This window comes from Scyliorhinus torazame, chromosome 2 (assembly GCF_047496885.1).
Source record: "Scyliorhinus torazame isolate Kashiwa2021f chromosome 2, sScyTor2.1, whole genome shotgun sequence".
Taxonomy (NCBI): Eukaryota; Metazoa; Chordata; class Chondrichthyes; order Carcharhiniformes; family Scyliorhinidae; genus Scyliorhinus; species Scyliorhinus torazame.
This window is the reverse complement of record NC_092708.1, coordinates 336,672,728-336,698,648: the sequence shown is the minus strand read 5'-3', so window position 1 is coordinate 336,698,648 and position 25,921 is coordinate 336,672,728. Positions and strand designations below refer to the sequence as shown.

The 25,921-nt window shown below is 45.9% G+C and overlaps 1 protein-coding gene across 12 annotated transcripts in view; it reads left to right on the top strand.

Moving 5' to 3' along the window:
• Window positions 1-25,921, top strand: part of mark3a (MAP/microtubule affinity-regulating kinase 3a) — a 274,076-nt gene that overhangs the window by 206,951 nt on the left and 41,204 nt on the right. For all 12 annotated transcript variants that reach the window (XM_072490253.1, XM_072490261.1, XM_072490271.1 and 9 more), the window contains 2 exons: window positions 7,592-7,691; window positions 24,332-24,444. In XM_072490253.1, the coding sequence (XP_072346354.1) occupies window positions 7,592-7,691; window positions 24,332-24,444 (213 nt within the window). The remainder of the gene's footprint in view (window positions 1-7,591; window positions 7,692-24,331; window positions 24,445-25,921) is intronic.

Sequence of the window (25,921 nt, the reverse complement as noted above, 5' to 3'; positions counted from 1 at the left end):
CCCTGGAGCTGTGAAGCAACTGTGCTACCGTGCCGCCACAGCGCAGCCCTACCCGGAGAGCTTACTCCCGCCATCATTCTTCCCACTGAACTCCCCACCGAGCTCGCCGGCGGCCAACCACTCGCACCCTTTTCTACCCAGATTCTTTTTCTGGTATTTCAACATTGTCGAAACTTTTCTAACAATCAATCATGTAAAACTCTCCCCAAAATCTGGGTGAAAAGGAATAAAGGGTTATGGTGTTCGGGCGGGAAAGTGGAGCTGAGTTCACAAAAGATCAGCGATGATCTCATTGAATGGCGGGGCAGTCTTGAAGGGCCAGATGGCCTACTCCTAGTTCTAGTTTTAATGTTCTATGAAAAGGGCCCAAAAAAACTAAAGCTCTAGCAGGAGCCACCCAACGTGCAACCTCCACCTACAGGTCGCCACCGGAAAACCATCTAATTAAGCAGATTCTTAATAGTGAGATTAACTTTTTTAATGCAAATATATACAAAATGAACATGCAGTCGGGAGTGTATTCCAAAGCTGCAAATATTGAAAATGATTTTCAAAGCTGCACAAGTGAAATGTAAGCAGTTTGTCTACGTTGTCTTGTAATGCAAACCCAGCATACCACATTATATGAAAAATGTAACTTTTTAATTATTTAATTAAGTTTATTGTGGAAGCATTATTTTACTAGTTAGTTACAGACAGTTGAATTCATTATGGGATTGAATTAATATTAGTCGATGCAAGGTATTTTGCATTGGTCTGGGTTTTGCATCAGTAAGAATAGAAAACCTTCCGTATTCACCACCATCATTCCTCTGAAACTGACAGTTATGTTGTCTCTGTTAACCTCAAATACTTTCGACCAGTTTATTTAATCAAAGGTTTGACCCAGGTGTCTTTAATAATGAGGAGAACAAACCACAAACACAGATTCAAGTTCAACAATATTTATTTAACACAATTAACCTGTGAATTACCCACAAAATATACTCTAGAGGTAGCCAACAGTTTTTACTACCCGCAAAGATGACTTGGTAGGGATATGGATTTGATCACTGCGTTCCCCTGGTCCATCTTCGTGATGGTGGTTCTTGCTGGCAGTCTCTCCCTTCCTTCTGGTCTAGTCTTTTCTGGGATAATCAAGGTCGCCTCCCATGTCAAGTGTTTGCTGCCGAGGGATCCGGAGTGCCTACTTTTATCCCCCCTTGGCTTTGCACCCTTTTCCCACTTCCTGTAACCTTTTTCCAACGGGGTATCGAGAGGAGGTTTCAGTGTCCAATTATCGATTGCTGCACGATTGGCAGGTGACCTGTGCCCGCCCCAGGTTTCCATGTCCAGTGGCTTTATTCGCACGTACACCTTTATCAAATAAGGTGAAGCTGGGAAATCTAGGTGCCTGAGAGTCTGGCCTGGCCTGAGCTTGCAGTAATAGATCGGTGCACATAATCGGATCAATTATCTCTTGATGGTCAATTGACAGGGCAAGTCCGGATGTGTCTTGGTAGTCTGTCTGACCTTTAGTGTATTCGAACTTGGCCAGTTCAAATTCCCATGGGGCTGTGAGCTGGAGTGACTGTGGCCTGTTTAAAGTGACCAATTCTTTAATTTAAAATGGCCAATTTTAGTCAGGCTCAAAACCTGGCAGGTCACCGCAGTTACTTCTGCAATCCAAGCGCGTGTGGTTGAACATCAAAATCAAGAAGCTCTTGTCAGTGAATCTATGCTTTTCCATAGGGTGCACTGTTGAAGTACTCATAGAATGTCATCAAACTGACATCAGGAAAAGGGAAGTCCACACCACTAAGATCTCAAGATTTTGTGGGCAATTTCCTTTGAGGTTATAGGTGTGTGCTGTTGCTTTGCCACTAACTGCAAAATCAAGACCTAACTTTGATTCAAGTCAATAATGATTTAAAGGAGTTATCCAGTGAGTAAATGAGTCATATGGAATGGGGGGGTCTGAGGTTTGAACCTCAGTTTGCGGTGCATAAGTTGATCTCCACTTGAGCAATGGTGTGAATTACATGAAGCTTCAGTATTATTGTAGCCTATTGATTCTCACTCTTCAAGCTTAGATACAAAGAATGGCCCCGCTGGATGGTCAGAATTTCTGCTCTTAGGGCGGCACGTGGCACAATGGTTAGCACTGCAACCTAGGGCGCTGATGACCCGGGTTTGAATCCCGGCCCTGGGTCACTGTCCGTGTGGAGTTCGCACATTCTCCCCATGTCTGCGTGGGTTTCACCCCCACAACCCAAAGATGTGTAGGTTAGGCGGATTGGCCATGCTAAATTGCCCCTTGATTGGAAAAACAAATAATTGGGTACTCTAAATTTATAAAAAGAAGAAAAAAAAGAATTTCTGCTCCTAAACACTATCAAACAGCTCCTCTACATTTTGCTGCACGTATATCTATTTGGACGCTAGATAAGAAAGGATCAGGGTAGCGGTGATGCACCTCTAGTCAAATTATCAGATCTCACTCAGTGGTCACTCGGATGTGGTAATGACAGTGACCAATGCCAACGGAACAATAACCAAGTAAGGAGTCAGCACTTTTAAATATTTTAGTAATACTTCTATGTTTAACACAATGAGCTGTTTATTTTGGGTTGGAAGTTAGAACGGTAAATTATTACAGATTATGCATTTTGTAACAATCTAGTGGATGGGAATTTGTTGACTAAGCACATATAATTTAAATACATCACTATTTGTTCAGCTGTAAACTGTAATCCTGCCAAAAATGCAATCAGGTAGGATTGAAGTGATGAACTCTTTCACTGACGAAGCAAAGATCTTCAGTCTTACATCTAAAAAGATACTTAGTTGTCGTTGTCAAACAAGGCAGCTAAGTGTAGGCTGTGCCAAAGAAAGCCTTTTTAAATATGCTATGAAATTTTACATTTTATTATAGATCATGTTTTGTCTGTCTTTCTACACATGAAATGTAAAGTGAAAACCATGTGTATCAACCTCCATAAATCTTCATTGTTGTTAATTTCTACAAATTAGAACTACAGTTTTTTTCCTTCCTCAGTTTTTCTGACCTTCTCTGACATTTATCTATAAACTACAGAACCAATGTTAAAATAGCTTGTCCCTTTTTCCTCTTTCTGTTGTGATAAGTACCTACATTGCACATTGTATCATTGCGTGATAACATACCCAAGGTTGCTGCTTCGGTAATTCTAGAAACAAAACTTGTAACACTAAAGCAATTATATGTAAATACCAGCTAATTATATTGCTATTTTTATAATACAAATTGTGAAATTCAGATTTGAAACTTATGCAATCATCACAGATTACGGGCCACTAGACAAAAGTTAATTCTAACCCATGATGTCTCTTTTCTAATTTTGCCATTTCTTAGAATTTCAAGAGTTAGAAAAACAAAGGTTGTTTTAAGGGATTTATATTTGTATCGGTAAACATTAGAAATAAGGTTGTTTTAACTGGGTTTAATTTAATGTTTCTGTGCCTGGAAGACTAAAACCTGTAGTTAGTTTAAAGCTGGACAACGTTGTTTGTATGTGTGGGGGTTGGTTAAGTTCCAACCATGTTTCTATTCTGCTTAGCAAGGGTTACGGCATGAAGAATAAATATAAGGTGTTAAGAATGTGGATGTTGCTTAGCAAATGGTGCCTTGTCAGCTAGATGTGTTTTTAAGTTTTAGTTAGCTAATTTGATTGCAGTTGAAGATAGGTAGTGAAAGAGAAGAGCTCTGCTAGAAGCAGTTTGTTTAGAAGGCTAGAGACGGAACACCTCTCTCAGCTTTGCTAGAAGAAAAGCCATACCATGGAGCAGTAGTTAAGAAAACAAGTGCAGAGATCTGAAGAGCAGGTAGAGAAATCAAGAGACGTTTCCAAGAAGTCGGAGGTTAAAGGTGCAAGAACAGAGCACTGTCCAGTAAAGACAAACCGAGCTGAGAAGAAGGCTAAGATACCAAAAAGAAAACTAATGTGATTTTTAGGTTTGTGAGATTTTACTACATTCTGTGGAATGCAAGTTGAAATAACTGTGGAAATTGGTGGCTAGATCTCGGAGTTTGTGTAAAAAATAATTAAGACAAAAGAAACCTAAGCAGGGGTAGGTGTAAAATCCAGGACTGGATTCACTGGTAAAAGTGGAGCGGAAGCTTTGTTTAAAAGTGTAATTTTGAAAAACCTGGTATGGACTTCAGGATGCAACCCGCTAAGAAAAGCATTCTTATGAGAAATCCACTAACTTGTGTTCAGATTGGAGTGTATTTGCCCACAGTCATCTTGTGTGCTTAAAAGGGGCTTTGTATTAATGAAACCATTGCAGATTAAGATGTATTTTTGCAATCTGTGTTAATCCTAAAACCTGAGTGTGATTGTTGAGCGGGGGGGGGGGGGGGGGGGGGGGGGGGTGACGACATATTGTATCATAATCCAATTTTTTCATGCTTAATAAAAAAAATGTTAAAATTCATTAGCAGTCCTGTGACTCCCTCTGCGTTTTATCTTTTTAAATTTACGATCTTTTGAACCAGGATTCCATTCTGTCATCTTCCCGTCCAATTGCAACATCAACTGGGATTGTAACACAAGATGTAGAAAAGAAATGAAGAAAACAAAGTCACAATACAAAAAGCAATAAAAATAACATAAATATGCATGGAATAGAAAATGCTTTGGAAAAGTAATAGTAAGCTTTCTGTAGAGATAAAACAGAAATTTGTTCCTGTAGCAATGCACAGAGCAATAAAAGCAAATGGACAGAATTAAAAGCAGTAATTAAAAGCGGGCAAACAGATGGAAACATGGCCTTAGGCAGAATATGATTGGCAGTTAAATGTTACAGGCTGTAATGCATTGAGAAATCTTAGGGTGGAAAGAAGGGATGATGGGGCAGGCATGTTAATTAGAAGCAACAAAAGTAAAGTATTCTAGAGATGTAAATCATAACAGAAATATTAAAGTAAGGATATTATCACTAAGGGATGAGCGAGATAAACTCATAGGAGCTGATGTTGAAACCCATGAATACAAGTCAAGGCTTTGCCTCAATTTTAAGAGGTGAATAAAGAGCAAATGACAATTGTAGAAGTTGTCAAGAGGGATATCATCACTGTTAAGCTAGAAAGAAAGTGATAGTAGACAAGCAAGCCGAATGTAAGGAAGACAAACCGGCACGGTAACAGTGGGTAGCAATGTAGTTTCACAGCTCCAGGGTCCCAGGGTCGATTCCCAACTTGGGTCACTGTCTGTGCGGCGTCCGCACGTTCTCCCTGTGTCTGTGTGGATTTCCTCCGGGTGCTCCAGTTTCCTCCCACAGTCCAAAAGATATGCAGGTTAGGTGGTTTGGCCATGCTAAATTGCCGTTAGTGTCTAAAATGGTTACGGGGATAAGGTGGAGGCGTGGGCTTAAGTGGGGTGCTCTTTCCAAGGGCAGGTGCAGACATAATGGGCCGAATGGTCTCTTCTGCACTGTAAATTCTATGAAATACCGAAGTCCACATGGATTACATTCATAGATACTTGACGTAATCTAAGGAGCAGTATGCAGAAGCATTGATGTCAATACATTAAAAAATCAATAGAGAAGTGTATCATGCCAGAAAAGAGGAACAGCAAATGTAATTCTCGTCCCTTCAGAAAGGGAGTAAAACCTAATCCAGGAATATATGGAATAATCATAATGCATTAATAGAAAGATAATAAATGTTTTGCTGAATGATGAGATAACACTTTTATATAATTATTAAAAAGAATGGATTTCTTAGCAGGAAGGTCATGTTTACAGGCATGGGTAATGTAGTGGATGTGGTAAACATGTGTCTTCAAAAGGCTTTCATTAAGGTACTACACGGGATTCATAACACCCAGTCATGTAAAGTCAAGGACAAGGTAGTCAGGAAATATTAGAGTCAGAAACAAGTTGCAGAATGGATAGAAAGGTGGCTCCATCACAGAAAAGGTTAAAAGTCAAGAGAAGTTTACCAGACTTGTAGAAAATGGGTAATAGTATCCACATGAATTCATATGAAACCACTATTGTTTACTGCAATATTAATAATTTTAATTTGGGCATCACAGATATGATGTCATTACTTGCAATGATGTTGATTTGGGGGCTAGAGCATGGAAGATTACATCAAAATATAATAATGAGTAAACAAAGTTGCAAAGTTGATGGATAAATTGCACTTTAAATTCAATATAGCAGGGCAGCACGGTGGCGCAGTGGTTAGCACTGCTGCCTCACGGAGCTGAGGACCCGGGTTTGACCCTGGCCCAGGTCATTGTCCGTGTGTGGCGTTTGCACATTCTCTCTGTGTTTGCGTGGGTCTCACTCCCACAACTCAAAAGATGTGCAGGGTAGGTCGATTGAACACACTGAATTGCCCCTTAATTGTAAAAAAAAGAATGAGGTACTCTTGAACAAGGATATTTGAGAATAGAGTGCTGTATACAGTTTTAATCTCTATAACTACAGAAAAGGATATTGAAACACGGGAGAAATTGCAGAAAAGATTTCCAATGGCGTTAGCAGAATTGAGAGGCTATAACTATCAGCAAAGTCTGAGCAGGCTGGGGTTCTTTTCTCTGAAAGAGAGGAGAACTGATAGAGGCCCTTAAAATAGTTCAGAGCAAGGGGCATAATTATGATGGCTGCTAACAAATCAAATAAAGGATTTTGAAGTAACTACAATGTGGTGAGAATGCGAACTCTCGCTGCCATGAGGACTGTTGAAGGATATAGCATTGACATAATTAATAGGAGACGTGGTGCATACATGAGGGACAAAGGATTGCAGGATTAGGGGGGCAAGGTGGGAAAAGATAATTAGAGTTTAAGAAAGCTCATGTGACGTATGAACAGAGTATAGATGTTGCACCTGTGCAACAATTTGTATGTAAATCAAAGGCAATTAGGGATGGGTAGTAAATGCTGGCCTTGCCAGTGAGGCACAAATCCCATGAATTAATAAAAATGTTTGTAAAAAAGTGGCTTGTTCTAATGTAACACAACTGAGACAAGCATTATATCAGCATATATAGCAAATTACTGCTGAAACATCATATCTATAGCTATTGGCCCAGAAACTCCTTTTGTTTGAGAAGCAACCTGATGATTATGAAGATAAGCATACTGAGCAATTTGACTGAGATGATCCATAACTGATCTTGGCCACGAGGCAGCAAGAATAGGACAATGCATTTCAATAACCAGCAATATGGAGGAAAGATCAGGGTTCATGTTCTTGTTGACTGTCCACTGACTCCTTTAGAAAGTAGTCTCACGTGGATTTCAGGTGTTTAAGCCAGGCTGTGCTGCCACTCATCTCCATGATCCAGTAGCCAACTGAAAGTCAACAGCTAGGCTCATAGACAGTGAGTATATGGCAACTAGTATATATGGAACCAAACTTAACGTAAATCATTTCCTTCACACACGAGGAGGAGAAATTATTGAAAAGCAACTATCAATTGCTATGTGTGTTTCAGATGAGCAACAGCAACCATGGGTCAACTTTAGTTCCATGTTCCTTCACACGTGTGCATAACTGAGACCTCTTTCAATATTATTAAAATTAATTTAATCTTTATTATTTTGATGCTAGCAAATCATGAAGGATCGATGGATTAATGCAGGCCATGATGATGATGAGCTTAGACCTTTTGTAGAACCAGATTTGGATATTACAGATTCCAAGAGAATAGGTGAGTGTGATTCAACAGCTGTGCTGAGTTTGTTTTATGCCGCTTTGTGGCACTGAAGGAATATTCCAGGTTAAAGTTTCAAACATCTTCAAACTATAACATATACAGTTAAACACGGCGCCGTGGTTCCAGGTTCGATCCCAGCTCTGGGACACTGTCCGTGTGGAGTTTGCACATTCTACCCGTGTTTGCATGGATTTCACCCCCACAACACAAAGATGTGCAGGCTAGATGGATTGGCCACGCTAAATTGCCCCTTAATTGGAAAAAATGAATTGGGTACTCTAAATTTATTTTTAAAATCATATACAGTTGAACAAGAAGGTCCCTTCTAGGATCAGAGACATTCAACACAGCAAATACCCAAGCTGTCCTTAGTCTCCCCATTGTAGAGGAGACCACATCATCAGCAATGATACAGTGTACTAAATTAAGATAAAGGTGAAGTCGCCATAGTCCAGATGACTATAAGCTGCTTTCCCCTTTGTGGGGGAGAGCTGACTGGTGGTGGTTTAACCTGAGGTTTAACACCTCCAGGCAAGGGGCAAGGTTGAGAAGGCATAAATAGACTCAACGGGTACAGGAATTGAATCTGCGCTGCTGGCCTACTCAGCATCACAAGCCAGCTGTCTAGCCTAGTGAGCTAAACCAGCCCCCACTAAATTAAGAGACAGCAAGTAAATTGCTGTTTCACTTGTCTTTGCTGAATGCCATGATTCAGTTTTCAAGCATGACCCTGAGCTTCTGGTTGCTTGCCATCTTCATTTACCTTCTCACTCCCAATAATACCTCTCTGTCGCTAGCCTTCAACATTGTTCCATTGAAGCCTGACAAAGTTCAAGGAACAGGACTTCATCTATTGATTAGACACTTTACAACTTCCAGACTGTACACTGATTTCAATAACTTTGGATTATGTTCACGACTGCCATTGTTTTTGGACAGCCGTGCTGGTAGTGCCTTTGTTGTTGCCTCTTACTGTGTCTGTACATCCATCTTTTTCTTTAGTTTTCTCATTACTCCCCCATTTTATCTTGCATCATCTCTTTGTCATTTAAATCACTCTGCCTTCCACCCTATCACAGTTCTTGCCTCCACTTTTTCCCTGGAACTGCACTAGGTAATAAACTGTTAAATGTGTAACTTTTCCCAATTCTGATAAAAGGTCATTGATCTGAAAAGTTAACTTTGTTTATATTTCCACAGATGCTGCCTAATGCTGAGTATTTCCATCCTTTACTGTTTTAGTTTCAGGTTTCCAGCATTCTTGGTATTTTTTTAACTGGATACTGCAGTTTATTCTTGTCACAATGTTTGCATTATCTGTTGAGAAGCAATTTTGACAGGATAATCGCAGTACAGGACTTTTATCTTGTGTGTTTTTCACTTTTAAAATAATGCAAAATGTGAAGTAGGCTCTGCAGACTAAACCGCATTAATAATTGCTTTGTGAAACAGCAACCTATTTCATTCGTTTTTTGCCCTTTCTCTCGGTAACAGTATATGCCGTGCCATGATATGTTTCAATCCATTTGTCATTTTATAATTGAAATGTTGCACAAGTTTGTAATTTTTAATTTCCTTTATAGCAGTGTTGAATGGTTACAGCACCATGCCAACTCTCTCTCAACTCAACTAGTTCCGCTCACCCACCTTATCTCCAATGCCCTGCATAGATTCTCTTGAAGGCTTCTATTGAATCTATCTCCACCATACTTTCAGATAGTGTACTCCAGATCCTAGTCACTCAATGACTCCTGTCGCATTTGCTCCTTTTCACATTCACCTTAAATCCGTGTACTCTGGTTCTCAATCCTTCTGCCGAACAGCTTCTCCATGTCTACTCTGTCTGGGTCCCTCATAACTTTGAACACCTCTGTCAAATCTCCTCTTAATCGTCATTTCTCAAAGGAAAACAGCCCCATTTTCTTCAAACTATCCACATAACTGAAGTTCTTCATCTCGGGAAGCGTTCTTGTGAATCTTTTCAGCGCCCTCTCTCGTGCCTTTATTTCCTTCCTGTAGTGTGGTGCCCAGAAATTAACACAGTACTCCTGTTGAGCTCAAACTGCTGTTTTATTCAGGTTTAGCTTTGTTGCTTTTTTGTTGCTTTTATACGCTATGTCCCCACTTATAAAATCCAAGGTCCCTTATGCTTTATTTACTGCTTTCTCAACCTGTCCTGTCACTATCAATGACTGGTACACATATACCCCCAGGTCCCTTCACTCCTGCATCCCTTTAGAATTGTACTCTTTAGTCTATATTACCTCTCCTCCTTCCTACCAAAATTAATAATTTCACACTCCTCTGCATTAAATTTCATCCCTCATTTGTTTTACCAATCCATCAAACTGTCAGGATCCTCTTGGAGTTTAAACTATCCTCCCCTGAGTTCATGGTACTTCTACATTTTGTTTCATCTGCAAATTTTGAAATTGCCCTGTATATCCATCGAATAGAATCAGAGGCCACTTGACCCATCATAGTGTGCACCAGCCAGAAAATGAGCCACCCCACCTAATCCCACTTTCCAGCATTTGGTCCATAGCCTGGCAGGTTATGGCACTGAATATGCATATCCAGACATTTGTTAAATGAGATTAGATTTTCTTCCTCTACCCCCCTTTCAGGCAGCAAGTTCCAGACCCTTACCACCCTCTGGGTGAAAGAAATGTCCTCATATCCCCTCAAACCTTTCTATTCCTGCTCCCTAGTCACTTACGTCTCTGCTAAGGTGAATAGGCCCTTCCCATACACGCTATCCAGGCCACTGTGCAATTTTGTACATCTCAATCTAATCTCCCCTCAGCCTCCTTTGTCTCAAGGGGAACAACCCCAGTCTATGCAATCTTTCCTCATATGTGTAATTTTCCAGCCCTGGTAACATCCTCGTAAATCTCCTCTGCACCCTTTCTCGTGCAATTATAGCCTTTCTGTAATGAGGTGACTAGAACGGCACATAGTACCCACGTTGTGGCCTAACTAATGTTTTATTTGGCTAAAGCATAACCTCGCTGCCCTTATGCTGGGGCTAATAAAGGAAATGATTTCATATGCCTTCTCAACCACATTATCAATGAGCCCTGTTACCTTCCGGGATCTGTGGCCATTCACTCCAAGATCCCTGACTTCCTCGGCACCTCTTAGCATCTTCTTATTTGCTGTGTTTTCTTTTGCCACCTTTGACTTCCATAAATGTACCATTTCACAGTTCTTTGGGTTGAATTCCATTTGTCACTTTTTGTCCACCTGATCAGTCATTGATATCTTTCTGTAGTCTACAGTTGTCTTCACTGTCAACCACACGGCCAATTTTTGTGTCATCTACAAGCTTCTTGATCCTGCCTGCTGTATTTAAGTCCAAATCACAAAAAGTAGGGAACCTAGAACTGAGCCTGTGGAACTGAGGGGCGGCACAGTGGTTAGCACTGTTGCCTCACAGCACCAGGATCCTGGGTTCAATTCACGCCCTGGGTGACTGTGTGGAGTTTGTACGTTCTCCCCATGTCTGCGTGGGTTTCCTCCGGGTGCTCCGGTTTCCCCCCCTCACTCCAAAGATGTGCAGGTTAGGTGGATTGGCCATGATAAATTGCCCCTTATTGTCCAAAAGGTTACGTGAGGTTATTGGGTTACGGAGATAGGGTTGAGGCGTGGGCTTAATTAGAGTGCTCTTTCCAGTGGCCGGTGCAAACTCGATGGGTCGAATGGCCTCCTTCTGCACTGTAAATTCTATGATTCAATATGATTCTATGAACCCCACTGCAAACAGCTTTCCAGTCACAAAAACACCTGTCAACCACTATCGTTTCTTTCCTGCCACTGAACCAATTTTGTATCCAGATGGCCACATTCCCGTGGATGGCTTTTATTTTATTAACCAGCCTACCATGGGGGACCTTGTCAAAAGCCTTGCTATAATCAATGAAGACCACATCAACAGCACTACCCTCATCAATCCTCATTGTTACTTCCTTAAAAAAATGTAATCAAGTTAGTCAGATGTAACTTTTCCTTAACAAATCCGTGCTGACTCCACATCTCCACATCATGAGTATTCTTGATTAATCCATGCTTTTCTAAATGACAGTTTATCCTGTCTCTCCAACTTGATCCAATAATTTGCCCACTATCGAGGCCTGTAATTGTTTGGTCTATCATTTGCTCCTTTTTCAACAAAGGTACAACATTAGCAGACCTCCAATCATTTAATACCATACTTGTTTGTTTATTATTTTCACAAATGCAAAGTCCGTAAGCCAAGCAGATTCTTCTGGTCCTGCTGTGTTGAGTGCGGATTGGCCTCCGCTGAATCTATGGATTGGACATTCTTCTGTGATGTCGTGCATAGTTTGCTCTCTTCTACAGGCACATGGGGGGCTGACACTAATGTCCCATCTGTGGAGATTGACCAAGCAGGGTGTGTGTGAGGGGCTTTATATTTGGCCAGCCCACCCTTCTTCTTTGTGGGAGTACGATTATTTCTGACACTGATTTACCAGTAAATAGCTATTTCCAGTCCACTTCTGCAAAATCGCTTCTCACCTTACTATAATTGACCTTTCTCAAATATAGAACTTTAATTCCAGTTCTATCATCTTTTTCCATAATATGTTAAAACTAACAGAATTATGGTCAGTACTACCAAAATGCTCTCCCGTCCAGCTTAATTTCCTAAAACTAGGTCCAGAACTGCGTTCTCTCTTGTTGAACTTGCTGCAAACTGGCCAAAAAGGTTCTCCTGAATTCTGTTCCCTCCATTCCTTTCACGCTAAAACTAATAGTTAATAATGGGGCAGTTAATATCTCCTACTATTACAACCCTATTGTATTTGCACTTCTCAAGTGCATATTTGCGCTTCTATCTCTCTCTGACTGTTTGGGGGACACACCCGATAGTGTGACTGTCCCTTTTTTGCTCATTACACATGGCCTCAATTAATGATCCTCCTAACAAATCGGCCCTCCTCACAGCTGTCATTGCATCTCTAATCAAAATTGCCAAGCCTTTCCCTTTTTTACCCCCACCTCATATAAATTCAACGAATTAATAAATAAACCAGGAACTAAAATCCAGCAATAGTGACCATTAAACTATTGCCAATCATCAAAAACTCATCTGGTTCACTAATGTTCTTTAGAGAAGAAAATCTGCCATCCTTCTCTGCTCTGGCTCCACGCCCAAAGCAATGTGGTTGACTCTTAAATATTCTTCGAAATGGCTATTCAGTTGCATCAAACCACTTTGAGGTTGAAAAGGAATGAAACCAGACAGATCACCTGGCATCGACGTAGGCAGCAAAAACAACAATGGCACACCAGCCCTAGTGACCCTGCTAGCATCTAACTTCTGAGGGTTTGTACCAAAATTTGGAGAGCAGTCCCATAGACTAGTCAGGCAACAGCCTGTTATAGTCATACTCACTGAATCATACCTTATGAAGAATGTCCCAAATGCCACCATCACAATTCCATTAACAGTATAGACCCACCAGACAAGTCAGCACAGCGATAAACATTCAGGAGGTAATTGCCCTGGGAGTCCTCAACATTGACTCTGGACCCATGAAGTCTCATGTCATCAGTTCAAACATGGACAAGAAAAACCCCTGATGATTACCATCTGTTCTCAGCTGATGAATCAGTACTCTTCCAATTTGAGCATCAGTTGAAAGAAGCACTGAGGATACCATGGGCATAGAATGTTCTCTTCATGCAGCTTCAATGCCCATCACCAAGAGTAGCCTGGTAGTACCACTACTGACACATAGTTGCTAGATTGGGTCTTTGGTAGGAGTTATTGCCTCACAATCCTTGTGGAGATAAAGTCTCGTCTTCACCTCCATCATGCGTGGCACTTGGACCTTGCTAAATGGGATAGATTTAAAACAAATGTAACTCAAAATTGGACATCCATGAGGTGAAATGGGACATTTGCAGCAGCAGAATTCTATTCAACCACAATCTGTGACCCCCATGGCCCAGCATATCCCTCACTCAAGCTCTATCATCAACCTTGGTTCAATGAAGCATGCGGGCAGCACCAGGCATACCAACATATGAGGTGCCAATCTGATGAAGTTTCAACACAAGATCATTTGCATGCCAAAAAGCAGAGGCAGCATGCAGTAGATAGAGCTAAGTGATTCCACAACCAACAGATCAGATATTAGTTCCGCAGTTCTGCCACATCCAGTCATGAATAGTGGCAGACAATTAAACAACTAACGGGAGGAGGAGACCCCAGGTTACTGCAATTGTACTGCTCTAGAACTTATGCTCTAGAACTGGTCATGCCACTAGCAAAGCTGTTCCAGTACAGCTACAACACTGGTATCTACCCAGCGTTTTGAAAAATTGCCAAGGTATGTCCTGTCCACAAAAAGCTGGAAAAATCCAACCCAGTCAATTACTAACCCATCAGTCTACTCTCACGCATTAACAAAGTGATGCAAGTGTCATCGACCATGCTATCAAGTGGCACCTGCACAGCAATAACCTGTTCAGATTGGGTTCCACCAGGGCCACTTGGCTCCTGACTTCATTACAGTCTTGATTTAAACTCCGAGCTAAACTCGAGGTGAAGTGAGAGCTCTTGAAATCAAGGCCGCATATGACGATGTGTGACATCAAGGAACCTGCCAAAACTGAATCAATGGGAAGCAGGGGAAAGCACCACTGGTTGGAGTCAGACCTTGCACAAAAGAAGATGATTGTGCTTGTTGCACATCAATTATCTCAGCCCCAAAGCATCAGTGCAAGAGTTCCTTCGGTTAATGTCCTAGGCCTTCAGCTGCTTCATCAATTACCTTCCCTCCATCGGGTCAGAAGTGGATATGTTCGCTGATATGATCGCCCAATGTTCAGCCCAATCTGAACTCCTCTGATACTAAAGCAGTCCGCGTCCATATGCAACAATACCCGGTCAACATTCCGGTTTGGGCTAATAAATGGAAAGTAATATTGTCACTACACAAGTGCCAGGCTATGACTATCTCCAACAAGATAGGATCTAATCATCTCCTCTTGACACTCAATGATATGACTAGCACAGAATCCCCAACTATCAACATCATGTGGGTTACCATTAACCAGAAACTGAATTAGACCAGCCATATAAATGCTGTGGCTAAAAGAGAAGGTCAGAGGCTGGGATTCTGCAGTGAATAACTCACCTGAATCACCAAAGCCTGTTCACAATCAACAAGATACAAGTCAGGAACGTGATGGAATATTCTCCACTCGACTGGATGAGCACAGCTCCAACAATACTCAAGATGTTCGTCACCATCCAGAGCACAGCAGTCTGCTTGATTGACACTCCAGCCACCACTTTCGCATTCACTCCCTCCACCACTGACGAACAATGTAGGCAGTGTGTACTATCTACAGATCCTACACGATGCACTGCAGCAACTCACAAAGGGTCCTTTGACAGCACCTTCCAAATTTTCAACCTCTACCACCAAGAAGGAAAAGAGCAGCAAATTTATGGGAACACCACCAGCAAGTTCCCATCCAAGCCACATACCATCCTGACGTGAACCTATATCACCGTCCCTTCACTGTCACTGGGTCAAAATCCTGGATCTACCTTCCAAACAGCATTGTGATTGTACCTACACCATATGGACTGCAGCACTTTAAGCAGGTATTCACCATCGCCATATCGAGGGCAATTAGGGATCAAATAATCCCTAACAGTGCAGAAAGAGACCATTTGGCCCATCAAGTCCGCACCAACCCTCCAAAAGAACGCCCTACCTCGGCCCACTCCCCCACCCTATCCCCATAACCAAATCTTTCTGCAGCTGTTAAACTATCCTTGATTAACAATGCTACTCCTCCACCTCTTTTACCACCTTCCCTGCTCTTACTGAAACATCTATACCCCAGAACTTCCAACAACCATTCCTGTCCCTGTTTTAACCATGTCTCCATAATGCCCACAACATCGTAGTCCCAGGGACCAATCCACGCTCCAAGTTCATCTACCTTATTCCTTGCATTGAAGTAGACACACTTCAACCCACCTTCCTGTCTACCAGTACACGCCTGCGACCTTGATCCCCTCCTCAGTACCTCACTACTCTCAACACTGGCTTCTGGACTACAGCTCGTTTTCCCATCCCTCTGACAAATTAGTTTAAACCCCCCACGAAGAGCCGTAGCAAATTTCCCTCCCAGGATATTGGTGCCCCTCTGGTTCAGGTGCAAACTGCCCTGTCTGTGCAGGTCCCACCTTCCCCAGAATGTGCTCCAATTATCTACGTAACTGAAACCCTCCCTCCTACACCACCCCTGCAACCACGTGTTTATCTGCACTCTCTCCCTGTTCCTCAACGTGCTAGCACGTGGCACCGGCAACAAACCAGAGATGACAACATGGTTTGCCCTGGCTCTCAGCTTCCACCCTAGCTCCCTAAATTCCTCTTTTAAATCCCCATCCCTTTTACCTATGTCATTGGTACAGATGTGTCCCACAACTTGTGACTGTTCCCCCTTCCCCCTTAAAGATTCTGAAAACGCGGTCCGAGACGTCATGGACCCTGGCACCCAGGAGGCAACATACCATCCGTGAGTCTCTTTCGTTGCCACAGAACCATCTATCTGTCCCTCTAACTATCGAGTCCCCAATAACTATTGCTCTCCTGCTCTCCCTCCTTCCCTTCTGAGCCACAGGGACAGACTCAGTGCTGGAAATCCGTTCACCATGGCTTACCCCTGGTAGGTCGTTCCCCTCAACAGTATCCAAAGCGGTATACTTGTTACTGGGGGGAACGACCACAGAGGATCCCTGCACTGACTGCTTCCTCCCAGCCCCTCTCACCATCACCCATCTATCTTGATTCTTCGGAGTAACTACATCCTTGAAGCTACTATCTATGACGACCTCTGCCTCCCGAATGATCCGAAGTTCATCCAGCTCCAGCTCTAGTTCCCTAACGCGGTTTCTGAGGAGCTGGAGATGGGTGCACTTCCCACAGGTGAAATTAGCAGGGACACTGACGGCGTCTCTCGCTTCAAACATTCTGCAGGAAGAACATTGCACTGCCATCCCCTCTAGATAACTTGTGGATAAAAACAAGAAAAAGAAAGAAAGAGCTTACCTGATATTCACTCAACCCCTTAGGTTAGAGGAGGTGGAAGGGTGGGGACACTACAAGTGTAGTGTCTCGGGTTTAGGAACCGCCCAACTTAAATACAGGTAAAAAATAAAATACTTAACCAGTAACCACTGCACCCCGCACGCTAACAGCAATCAGCTGTTATGGGCCCGCACAAACAATTTAAATCTTTTTTAAAAAATAATTTTTATTGAGGTTTTCACAAAATATCAGCAACAAAATGAAAAAGGAACCCAATAGAATTAGATACAGAACAAAATAAAACAACCCCCGTGCCCCCCTATACATGAATAATAAATTAACACCCCGAATTAACACAAAGCGAACATAGCAAATATATACACCCCCTCAGATCCCCCATTGTAAACAAACAAAAATAAAATAGACCCCCCGCCCCCCCCCCCCCGGGTTGCTGCTGCTGCTGACCGTTGTCTACCGTTCTGCCAGGAAGACCAAGAACGGTTGCCACCGCCTGAAGAACCCTTGCACCGATCCCCTTAAGGCAAATTTCACCCTCTCCAATTTAATAAACCCCGCCATATCGTTGATCCAGGATTCCACGCTTGGGGGCCTCGCATCCTTTCCACTGAAGAAGAATCCTTCGCCGGGCTACCAGGGACGCAAAGGCCAGAATACCGGCCTCTTTCGCCTCCTGCACTCCCGGCTCCCCTGCAACCCCAAATATTGCGAGCCCCCAGCCCGGTTTGACCCTGGATCCTACCACCCCCGACACCGTCCTCGCTACGCCCTTCCAAAATTCCTCCAGCGCTGGGAATGCCTAGAACATATGGGTGTGATTTGCTGGGCTCCCTGAGTACCTAACACACCTGTCCTCACCCCCAAAGAACCGGCTCACCCTTGTCCCGGTCATGTGTGCCCTGTGCAGCACCTTAAACTGTATGAGGCTGAGCCTCGCGCACAAAGAGGAAGAGTTCACGCTCCCAAGGGCATCTGCCCACGTCCCCCCCTCGATCTCCTCTCCCAACTCCTCCTCCCACTTACCTTTCAACTCCACCACCGAGGCCTCCTCCTCCTCCTGCATCACCTGGTAAGTTGCCGAGATCTTCCCCTCTCTCCTCCCCCCCCCCCCCCCCTCCCCCCCCTTCCCCCCCCGAGAGCACCCTGTGCTACTGTGCGTGGCAGCAGCCGCGGGAATTCCACCACTTGCGCACCATCGCCACATTGGCGGCCCAGTAGTACCCACAGAGGTTGGGCAGTGCCAGCCCCCCCCCCCCCCAAATCCCTATTCCGCTCCAGGAACACCCTTCTCACCCTCGGAGTCCCTCGCGCCCACACAAACCCCATTATGCTCCTGTTGACCCGCCTAAAGAAGGCCTTCGGGATAAGAATGGGGAGGCACTGGGACAGGAAAAGAACCTTGGGAGCACCGTCATCTTAACTGACTGCACCCGACCCGCCAGGGACAGTGGCAACGTGTCCCACCTCTTGAACTCCTCCTCCATTTTCTCCACCAGCCTCCTGAAATTAAGTCTATGCAGGGCACCCCTGCTCCTGGCCACCTGGACCCTCAAATACCTGAAGCTCCTCTCCGCCCTTTTTAGTGGGAGCTCGCCAATCCCCCTCTCCTGGTCCCCTGGGTGAACCACGAACAACTCGCTCTTCCCCATGTTGAGCTTGTACCCTGAGAAATCCCTGAACTCCCTGAGGATCCTCATTACCTCCGGCATTCCCCCCCACCGGGTCCGCCACATATAGCAGCAAGTCGTCCGCATAGAGCGACACCCTATGCTCCTCCCCACCCCGCACCAACCCCCTCCAGTTCCTCGACTCCCTCAGTGCCATAGCCAGGGGTTCAATCGCCAGTGCGAAGAGCAGGGGGGACAGGGGACACCCCTGCCTCGTCCTTCGATGCAACCAAAAGTACTCAGACCTCCTCTTGTTCGTGGCCACACTCACCATCGGGACTTCGTACAACAGCCTAACCCACCTGACAAACCCCTCCCCAAACCCGAACCTCTTCAGCACCTCCCACAAGTATCCCCACTCTACCCTACGCACATTTGCGTTCAACTGCCTCCCCTTCACGAACCCCGTCTGGTCTTCGTGGATCACCTGCGGCACACAATCCTCAATTCTCGTGGCTAAGACCTTCGCCAGCACCTTGGCATCTACGTTTAACAACAAAATCGGCCTGTAAGACCCACACTGCAGGGGATCCTTGTCCCACTTCAGGATCAAGGAGATCAGTGCCCGGGAGATCGTCGGAGACAAAGCCCCCCCCCTGCCTTGCCTCATTGAAGGTCCTAACTAGCAACGGGCCCAACAGGTCCACATATCTTTTGTAGAATTCGACCGGGAAACCGTCCGGCCCCGGTGCCTTCCCCGCCTGCATGCTCCCTATCCCTTTGGCCAGCTCCTCCAGCCCAGTCGGGGCCCCCAATCCCGCCACCAGGCCCTTCCTCCACATTCGGAAACCTCAATTGGTCCAGAAAGCGGCCCATCCCTCCCTCCTCCAGTGGGGGCTCGGACCGATACAGTTCCTCATAAAAGTCCCTGAAGACCCCATTGATGCCAACCCCACTCCGCACCACCCTCCCTCCCCTATCCTTAACTCCCCCGATCTCCCTAGCTGTGTCCCACTTCCGAAACTGATGCGCCAGCATCTGACTTGCCTTTTCCCCATACTCATAAATCGACCCTGGGCCTTCCTCCACTGCACCTCCACTTTCCTGGTGGTCAACAGGTCGAATTCGGCCTGGAGGCTACGCCTCACCCTCAACAGTCCCTCCTCAGGCACCTCCGCATACCTCCTGTCTACCCTCACCATCTCCCCCACCAGCCTCTCCCTCTCCCTCTGCTCTCTCCTCCTTGTGGGCCCCAATGGAGATCAGCTCACCCCTAACCACCGCCTTCACCGCCTCCCATACCATCCCCACTAGGACCTCCCCGTTATCGTTGGCCTCAGGCATCTCTCTATGTTTCCTCGGACCCGCTCACTCACCTCCTCGTCCGCCAACAGCCCCACCTCCAAGCCCCAACGGGCGCTGGTCCCTCTCCTCCCCCAGCTCTAGGTCTACCCAATGCGGGGCGTGATCCGAAATGGCTATCGCCGAGTACTCGGTATCCTCTACTCTTGCTATCAGAGCCCTACTCATAATAAAAAAGTCGATCCGGGAATAAGCCTTATGAACATGCGAGAAGAATAAAAATTCCCTAGCCCCCGGCCTTGCAAATCTCCAAGGGTCCACCCCTCCCATCTGGTCCATAAACCCCCTCAGCACTTTAGCTGCCGCCGGCTTCCTACCCGTCCTAGACCTGGAGTGATCCAGTGCCGGATCCAACACCGTGTTAAAGTCTCCCCCCCCCCCCCCATTATCAGGCCCCCCACTTCCAAGTCCGGGATCTGACGCAACATGCACCACATAAAACCCACATCGTCCCAGTTCGGGGCGTACACGTTGACTAGCACCACCCTCTCCCCTTGCAGCTTACCACTTACCATTACGTACCTGCCGCCATTGTCTGTCACAATGCTCGACGCCTCGAACGACACCCTCTTTCCCACCAAGATCGCCACCCCCCGATATTTGGCATCCAGCCCCGCACACCTGACCTACCCACCCCTTCCTCAATCTTACCTGGTCTGCCACCTTCAGATGTGTCTCCTGGAGCATGACCACATCCGCTTTCAGCCCCTTCAAGTGCCCGAACACCCGGGCCCGCTTTACCGGCCCGTTCAGTCCCCTTACATTCCAAGTTACTAGTCGGATCAGGGGGCTACCCGCCCCCCCTCTCCCACCGACTAGCCATAACCCCTCCTCGGCCAGCCACGCGCCCGCACCCCACGCCCGGCCCGTTCCCCACGGCGGCAGACCCCTGTCCCAACCCCCTCTACTCGCTCCAGCTCCCCCTTGACCATACCAGCAGCAACCCAGTTACCCCCCTCCCCCCAAGCTAGGACCCCTCCCAGCTGCTTTGCTCCCCCATTGCACTCCCGCAAGTCAGCCGACTCCTGCTGACCCCGGCCACTCCCGCCTCTCCTTCGACTCCTCCCATTGTGGGACATACCCTCCTCCTCCATTACCCATCAGCAGGCTCTCCGCCTCCCCCTTCCATCCCAAGCGTGGAAAACAACCCTCGCTTCCCGGCCCCGGCCCCTCCAGCCTTCAGCACAGGAATAAGCCCGCGCTTTCCACCTGCCCGGCCCTGCCACCTCTGACGCAGCTCCTTTTACAGGCCCAGTCCCTTCACCCCCGACTCGGGCCTCACCCTCCCCTGCGGGGTCCCATCCTCCCTACCGGCCATCCACCATTTACTTATCCCCCTCCAAGAGCCCACCCGACAGACCCAACCAAAACAGTGCCCAACCCACCCTAACCACCCACACCGAACCAAAAAGAAACAAGAGCAAAGAACCCCCCCCCTCAAAATGTAACACACCAACAGCAATCCCCGACCACCCACCCCGACCCTCAGTTTGTGTCCAACTTCTCGCCCTGAACAAAGGCCCACTCCTCCTCCGGAGACTCAAAATAATGGTGCCGGTCCTTGTAGGTGGCCCACAGACGCGCCGGCTGCAGCATGCCAAACTTCACCCCCTTCCTGTGCAGCACCGCCTTCGCCCAGTTGTACCCGGCCCTCCTCTTCGCCACCTCCGCACTCCAGTCCTGATATATTCGAACCTCCGCGTTCTCCCACCTCCTGCTCCTCTCTTTCTTGGCCCACCTGAGCACGCACTCCCGATCAGCGAACCGATGAAACCACACCAGCACCGCCCGCGGCGGCTCATTAGCCTTTGGCCTCCTCGCCAGCACTCTATGGGCCCCATCCAGCTCCAGGGGCCCCTGGAAGGACCCCGCTCGGGAGGCCCGTCTGGGTCTCCAGCAGCTTGTCGATAGAAGCCTTCATCGGCTCCAACAGGTCCGCTTTGATCTCCCTGAAGCAGCGCTGGATAACCTCCTGCTGCTCCTGCGCCCACTGCATCCACGCTGCCTGGTCCCCGCCCGCCGCCATCTTGCTCTTCTTCCCTCGCACTTTCTTTGGGTTCACCACCACTTTTTTAGTCACCCCACTCCTGGTCCAAGCCATACACTGTCGGGGGAATATTGCAATCTTCTTCCCACACCGGGAAATGTCGAAAAAATTCCGTTGGGGGCCCTGAAAAGAGCCCAAAAGTCCATTCCAAGCGGGAGCTGCCGAACGTGCGACTTAGCTCTGCATAGCCGCAAACGGAAGTCCAAACAATTTAAATCTTAACTACTTACCCAACAGTCACTCTCTCCTCACTCCGACCGGATTCAGCTGGAAACTGCCAACAGTAAGTTTTTTAAAAATTTACTCCCCTTAGCAAGCACTCACTCAGCAACCACTGCATCCCGCACGATAACAGCAATCGTAATGGTCAGTGTCTTTGCAATTTCCACCCTGATTTCCCTCAATATTGTTGGATGTATCCTATCCAGCCCTGTGATTTCCCAACTTTTAAGTCCAGCCAATACCTCATCGATTGCTCCTCCTTACCAACTTTTAACCCATGCAGGGTCTCCACTTCCTCTTCTACAAAGATTTGGGCAGCATTTTCTTTGTTAGTAAAGACAGATGCAGTGTGCCCATTTAGTGTTTCAGCCCTGCCCCTTGCCTACAAATATAACTGTCCTCTTTGGTCCCGAATCAACCCCACTCTCCTTTTGCTACCGTTTTACTGTCCATGTGTCCGCAATGACTTTTGATTCCATTTTATGTTAACATAAATGTTAGTATATTTTGCAGTTTTGAAATATTTTTCTAATGTAGATATAAAATAAGTTAAATAAATCAGTACTATAGTTTTAATGTATGCCTGGCCTACCTGTTCTTAATTATTTACATTTAAGGAGAATTTAAATATTCATTATACAAATTCCTTTCATAGATTAGGAGTTTTAAGTTAAATTGTAACTCCCATTTGTATTCTTATTTGACTTTTTATTTTTGTACAATTCAAAGTGAGAGATTTGAAAGCGAAGAAGCAGAAGACTTCAGAGACCGACCATTCATCCATTAAATATGGTCTTTTTCTCTACTTGAGCCATCTATCCCAGTGTTGCTTTTAAGCACTTCAAAGTTTGGTGGAGCATTGGATAGATATAAAATAAGCTTCTGCCATTCATCCCCGTCACAAAATGTTTCTTAAACTCAAACTCCAGAAATAATTTTACTTCTATAAGTGTGAATTTTCTACTAATAACAGCTAATCTTTTAATCGCAGTCAGTGAAACTGTTAATTTTTGCCAAATCGAGCAGCAACGAGTATGACTTTTACAGCCAGCTGATACATTTTTATGCTTTCATGAATAGCCTACCTCAGACGTTTGTCCTAATAGCTGGGCAGCATACTAAGCCATAGTATCGTATAGTTGCCTTTAAGTAATGTCTTAATCTTCTGAAGTAACTCAATGTGGGTTAAGGAAGGGAAAGTGCAAAAATTTGGTATTTGTTAATTGAGAAGATTATTAGCAACCTTTTAAAGGGATGGGTGGCATGGTTTCACAGTGGTTAGCACTGTTGTTTCACAGTGCCATGATCTCCGGTCCCATTCCCGGCTTGGGTCACTGTCTGTGCAGAGTCTGCACGTTCTCCCTGTGTCTGCGTGGGTTTACTCCGGGTGCTCCGGTTTCCTCCCACGTGTCCCGAAAGACGTGCTGTTAGGTAATTTGGACATTCTGAATACTCCCTCTGTGTACCCGAACAGGTGCCGGAATGTGGCGACTAGGTGCTTTGCACAGTAACTTCATTGTAGTGTTAATGTAAGCCTACTTGTGAAACTAAAGATTATTATTAAAGGGAACACGTAGGGGGCGATTCTCCCAAATGGAGCCCAAGTGTTTGCGCCGTCGTGAACGACCCGGTCACGCCGCCGGGCCCGGTTACGACCCGGTCATGCTGCTCCAACCACCCTTCCTGCCGCCAAATGGGCGCTGCGCCAACCCGTGCATGCGCAGTTGGGCCGCGCAAACCTGCGCATGCGCGGGGGACTTCTTCTGCACGCCGGCCCCGACTCAACATGGCGTCGGTGTTCAGGGGCCGGCTCACCGGAAAGTAGGCCCGGGGGGAGAGGCCGGCCCGCCAATCGGTGGGCCCGGATCGCGGGGCAGACCCCATCGGAGGCCCCCTCCGGTAAAGGATTGCTTTTCCCCGCCCCACAGGCTGCCCCCCGGCCCTTCGCGCAGAGTTCCCGCCGGCAGCGACCATGGGTGAACGGCGCCGGCGGGACTCTGTCCTATCCACGTGGCATATCCAAGCTGGAGAATCGGCGGCCCCGCCGATTCCAGCGGCCGGCGCCGCGCCAACCGCTCCGGCGCAAATGGCGCTGATTCTCCGCACATCGGAGAATCGCGCGCCAGCGTCTTGGCGCAGTTGCGATGACTCTCCGGCCCGGCGCGGGGCTCGGAGAATCTCGCCCGTAGTGTGAAGATTAAATTAGATTTGAAAGACTATATTGGAAAATAACATACTTGATCAGATAGTACTTAAGACTGGCCTGTTTGAAAACTATTGATCTTTATTTTACAGATATAATGGTTGGGATGGGTTATACCCGAGAGGAAATCCAGGAATCACTTGCCAAAATGAAATATGATGAAATAACTGCAACATATTTGTTGCTGGGTCGAAAGTCCAATGAGGTAAGCATAAGGAAAGAAGAATAAGCTTGCATTTATATAGTTTTAACAACTTCAAAACTTTCCAAAGTACTTTGTGACTAATGTTGTATTTTCAAAGTACTGTTGGAATATAGGAAAATGTAATCGCCAATGTGCAGACTCAAATGCCTCAAAAACCTCAAAAACAGTAATGCGATAAATTACCAAATAGTCTGCTTTTTTGTGGTGGTTATTGAGTGAATAGTAATCAATTAGAACACCAAGTTGCCCACACCTTCTCCTCTTGAATAATGTCATTGGGTCTTTTAAGTCTTGCCTGGGAGAGCTACAGTAACTTGCTTTACTATCTAATTTGAAAGACAGCAACTACGATAATGCAACACCTCTGCTATACCATATGAAAGTATCAGCCTAGGTTATGTGACCAAACTCTGTAGTGAGACGTGAACCCATAACCATCTTCAACTCAAATGCAAGAATGCTATCGTTTAGCCAGGTCAATACTATTACAACCAATAATGACCAAAATAATATTGATTGCTCTATTTCTATTTACCGGCCGGCCTCCCCGAACAGGCGCCGGAATGTGGCGACTAGGGGCTTTTCACAGTAACTTCATTGAAGTCTACTTGTGACAATAAGCAGTTATTATTATATGGCCATACGGTGTAAAGTTATCCCATATTCCATTCATATGCTGCCTAGAAAGCAGAGAGGTGATCCAGCACTAAGATATGATATGCTGCAGGGGTAGGATAACCCCATTTGCCAAACTAATTTCCATTCCACATTGAAAATGCAGCTTTCGGTACCTTTCAATCTAACACAACTAAGATCAGAAACCAAGAGTGGAGGATTGAATTTACGAACACGGAGCAGGAGTCAGCCATTCGGCCATTTTCCCACAAGAGGAAACATCCTCTCCCCATCCACCCTGTTAAGACCCCTCAGGATCTTATATATTTCAACAATGTTCTCTCTTGGGACTTCCGGTGGCGGCCATGGAGGAGTAGGTCGCACATTTGACAGCTCCTGCCTGTGACGGACTTTTGGACCGTTTTCCCCCGTTTTCTTCTGGATTTTATGGGATAAATCAGTGAAGAGTGAGACAGTGAGGAGAAATCCCCCTCCAGTGTATGGAGAATTGGAACAGAAGTGGCCGTGTGAGAAGAAAAAGTCCTATAAGGAAGACGCGAGCAAAGCTGGTAACACGGGAAAGCATGGCAGAGAGCAAGGGCCGCGGGCAGACACCACAGTGGTCGACGGAGCAGCTGGTGAAGTTTTTCGAAGATTACTTCGCCAAGCTGAAGAAGGACACGCTGGACCCGATTAAGGCTTCGATTGATCAAATTGTGCAGAATCAAGAGAGCCACGGAAGAGCAATCCAGGAGGTGGAGAAAAAGGTGTCCGAGCACGAGGAATACATAACCGTGCTGGAGACCAAGGTGGAGATGATGAACGACCGCCAGAAAAGAATGCAGGAGAAGCTGGAGGACCT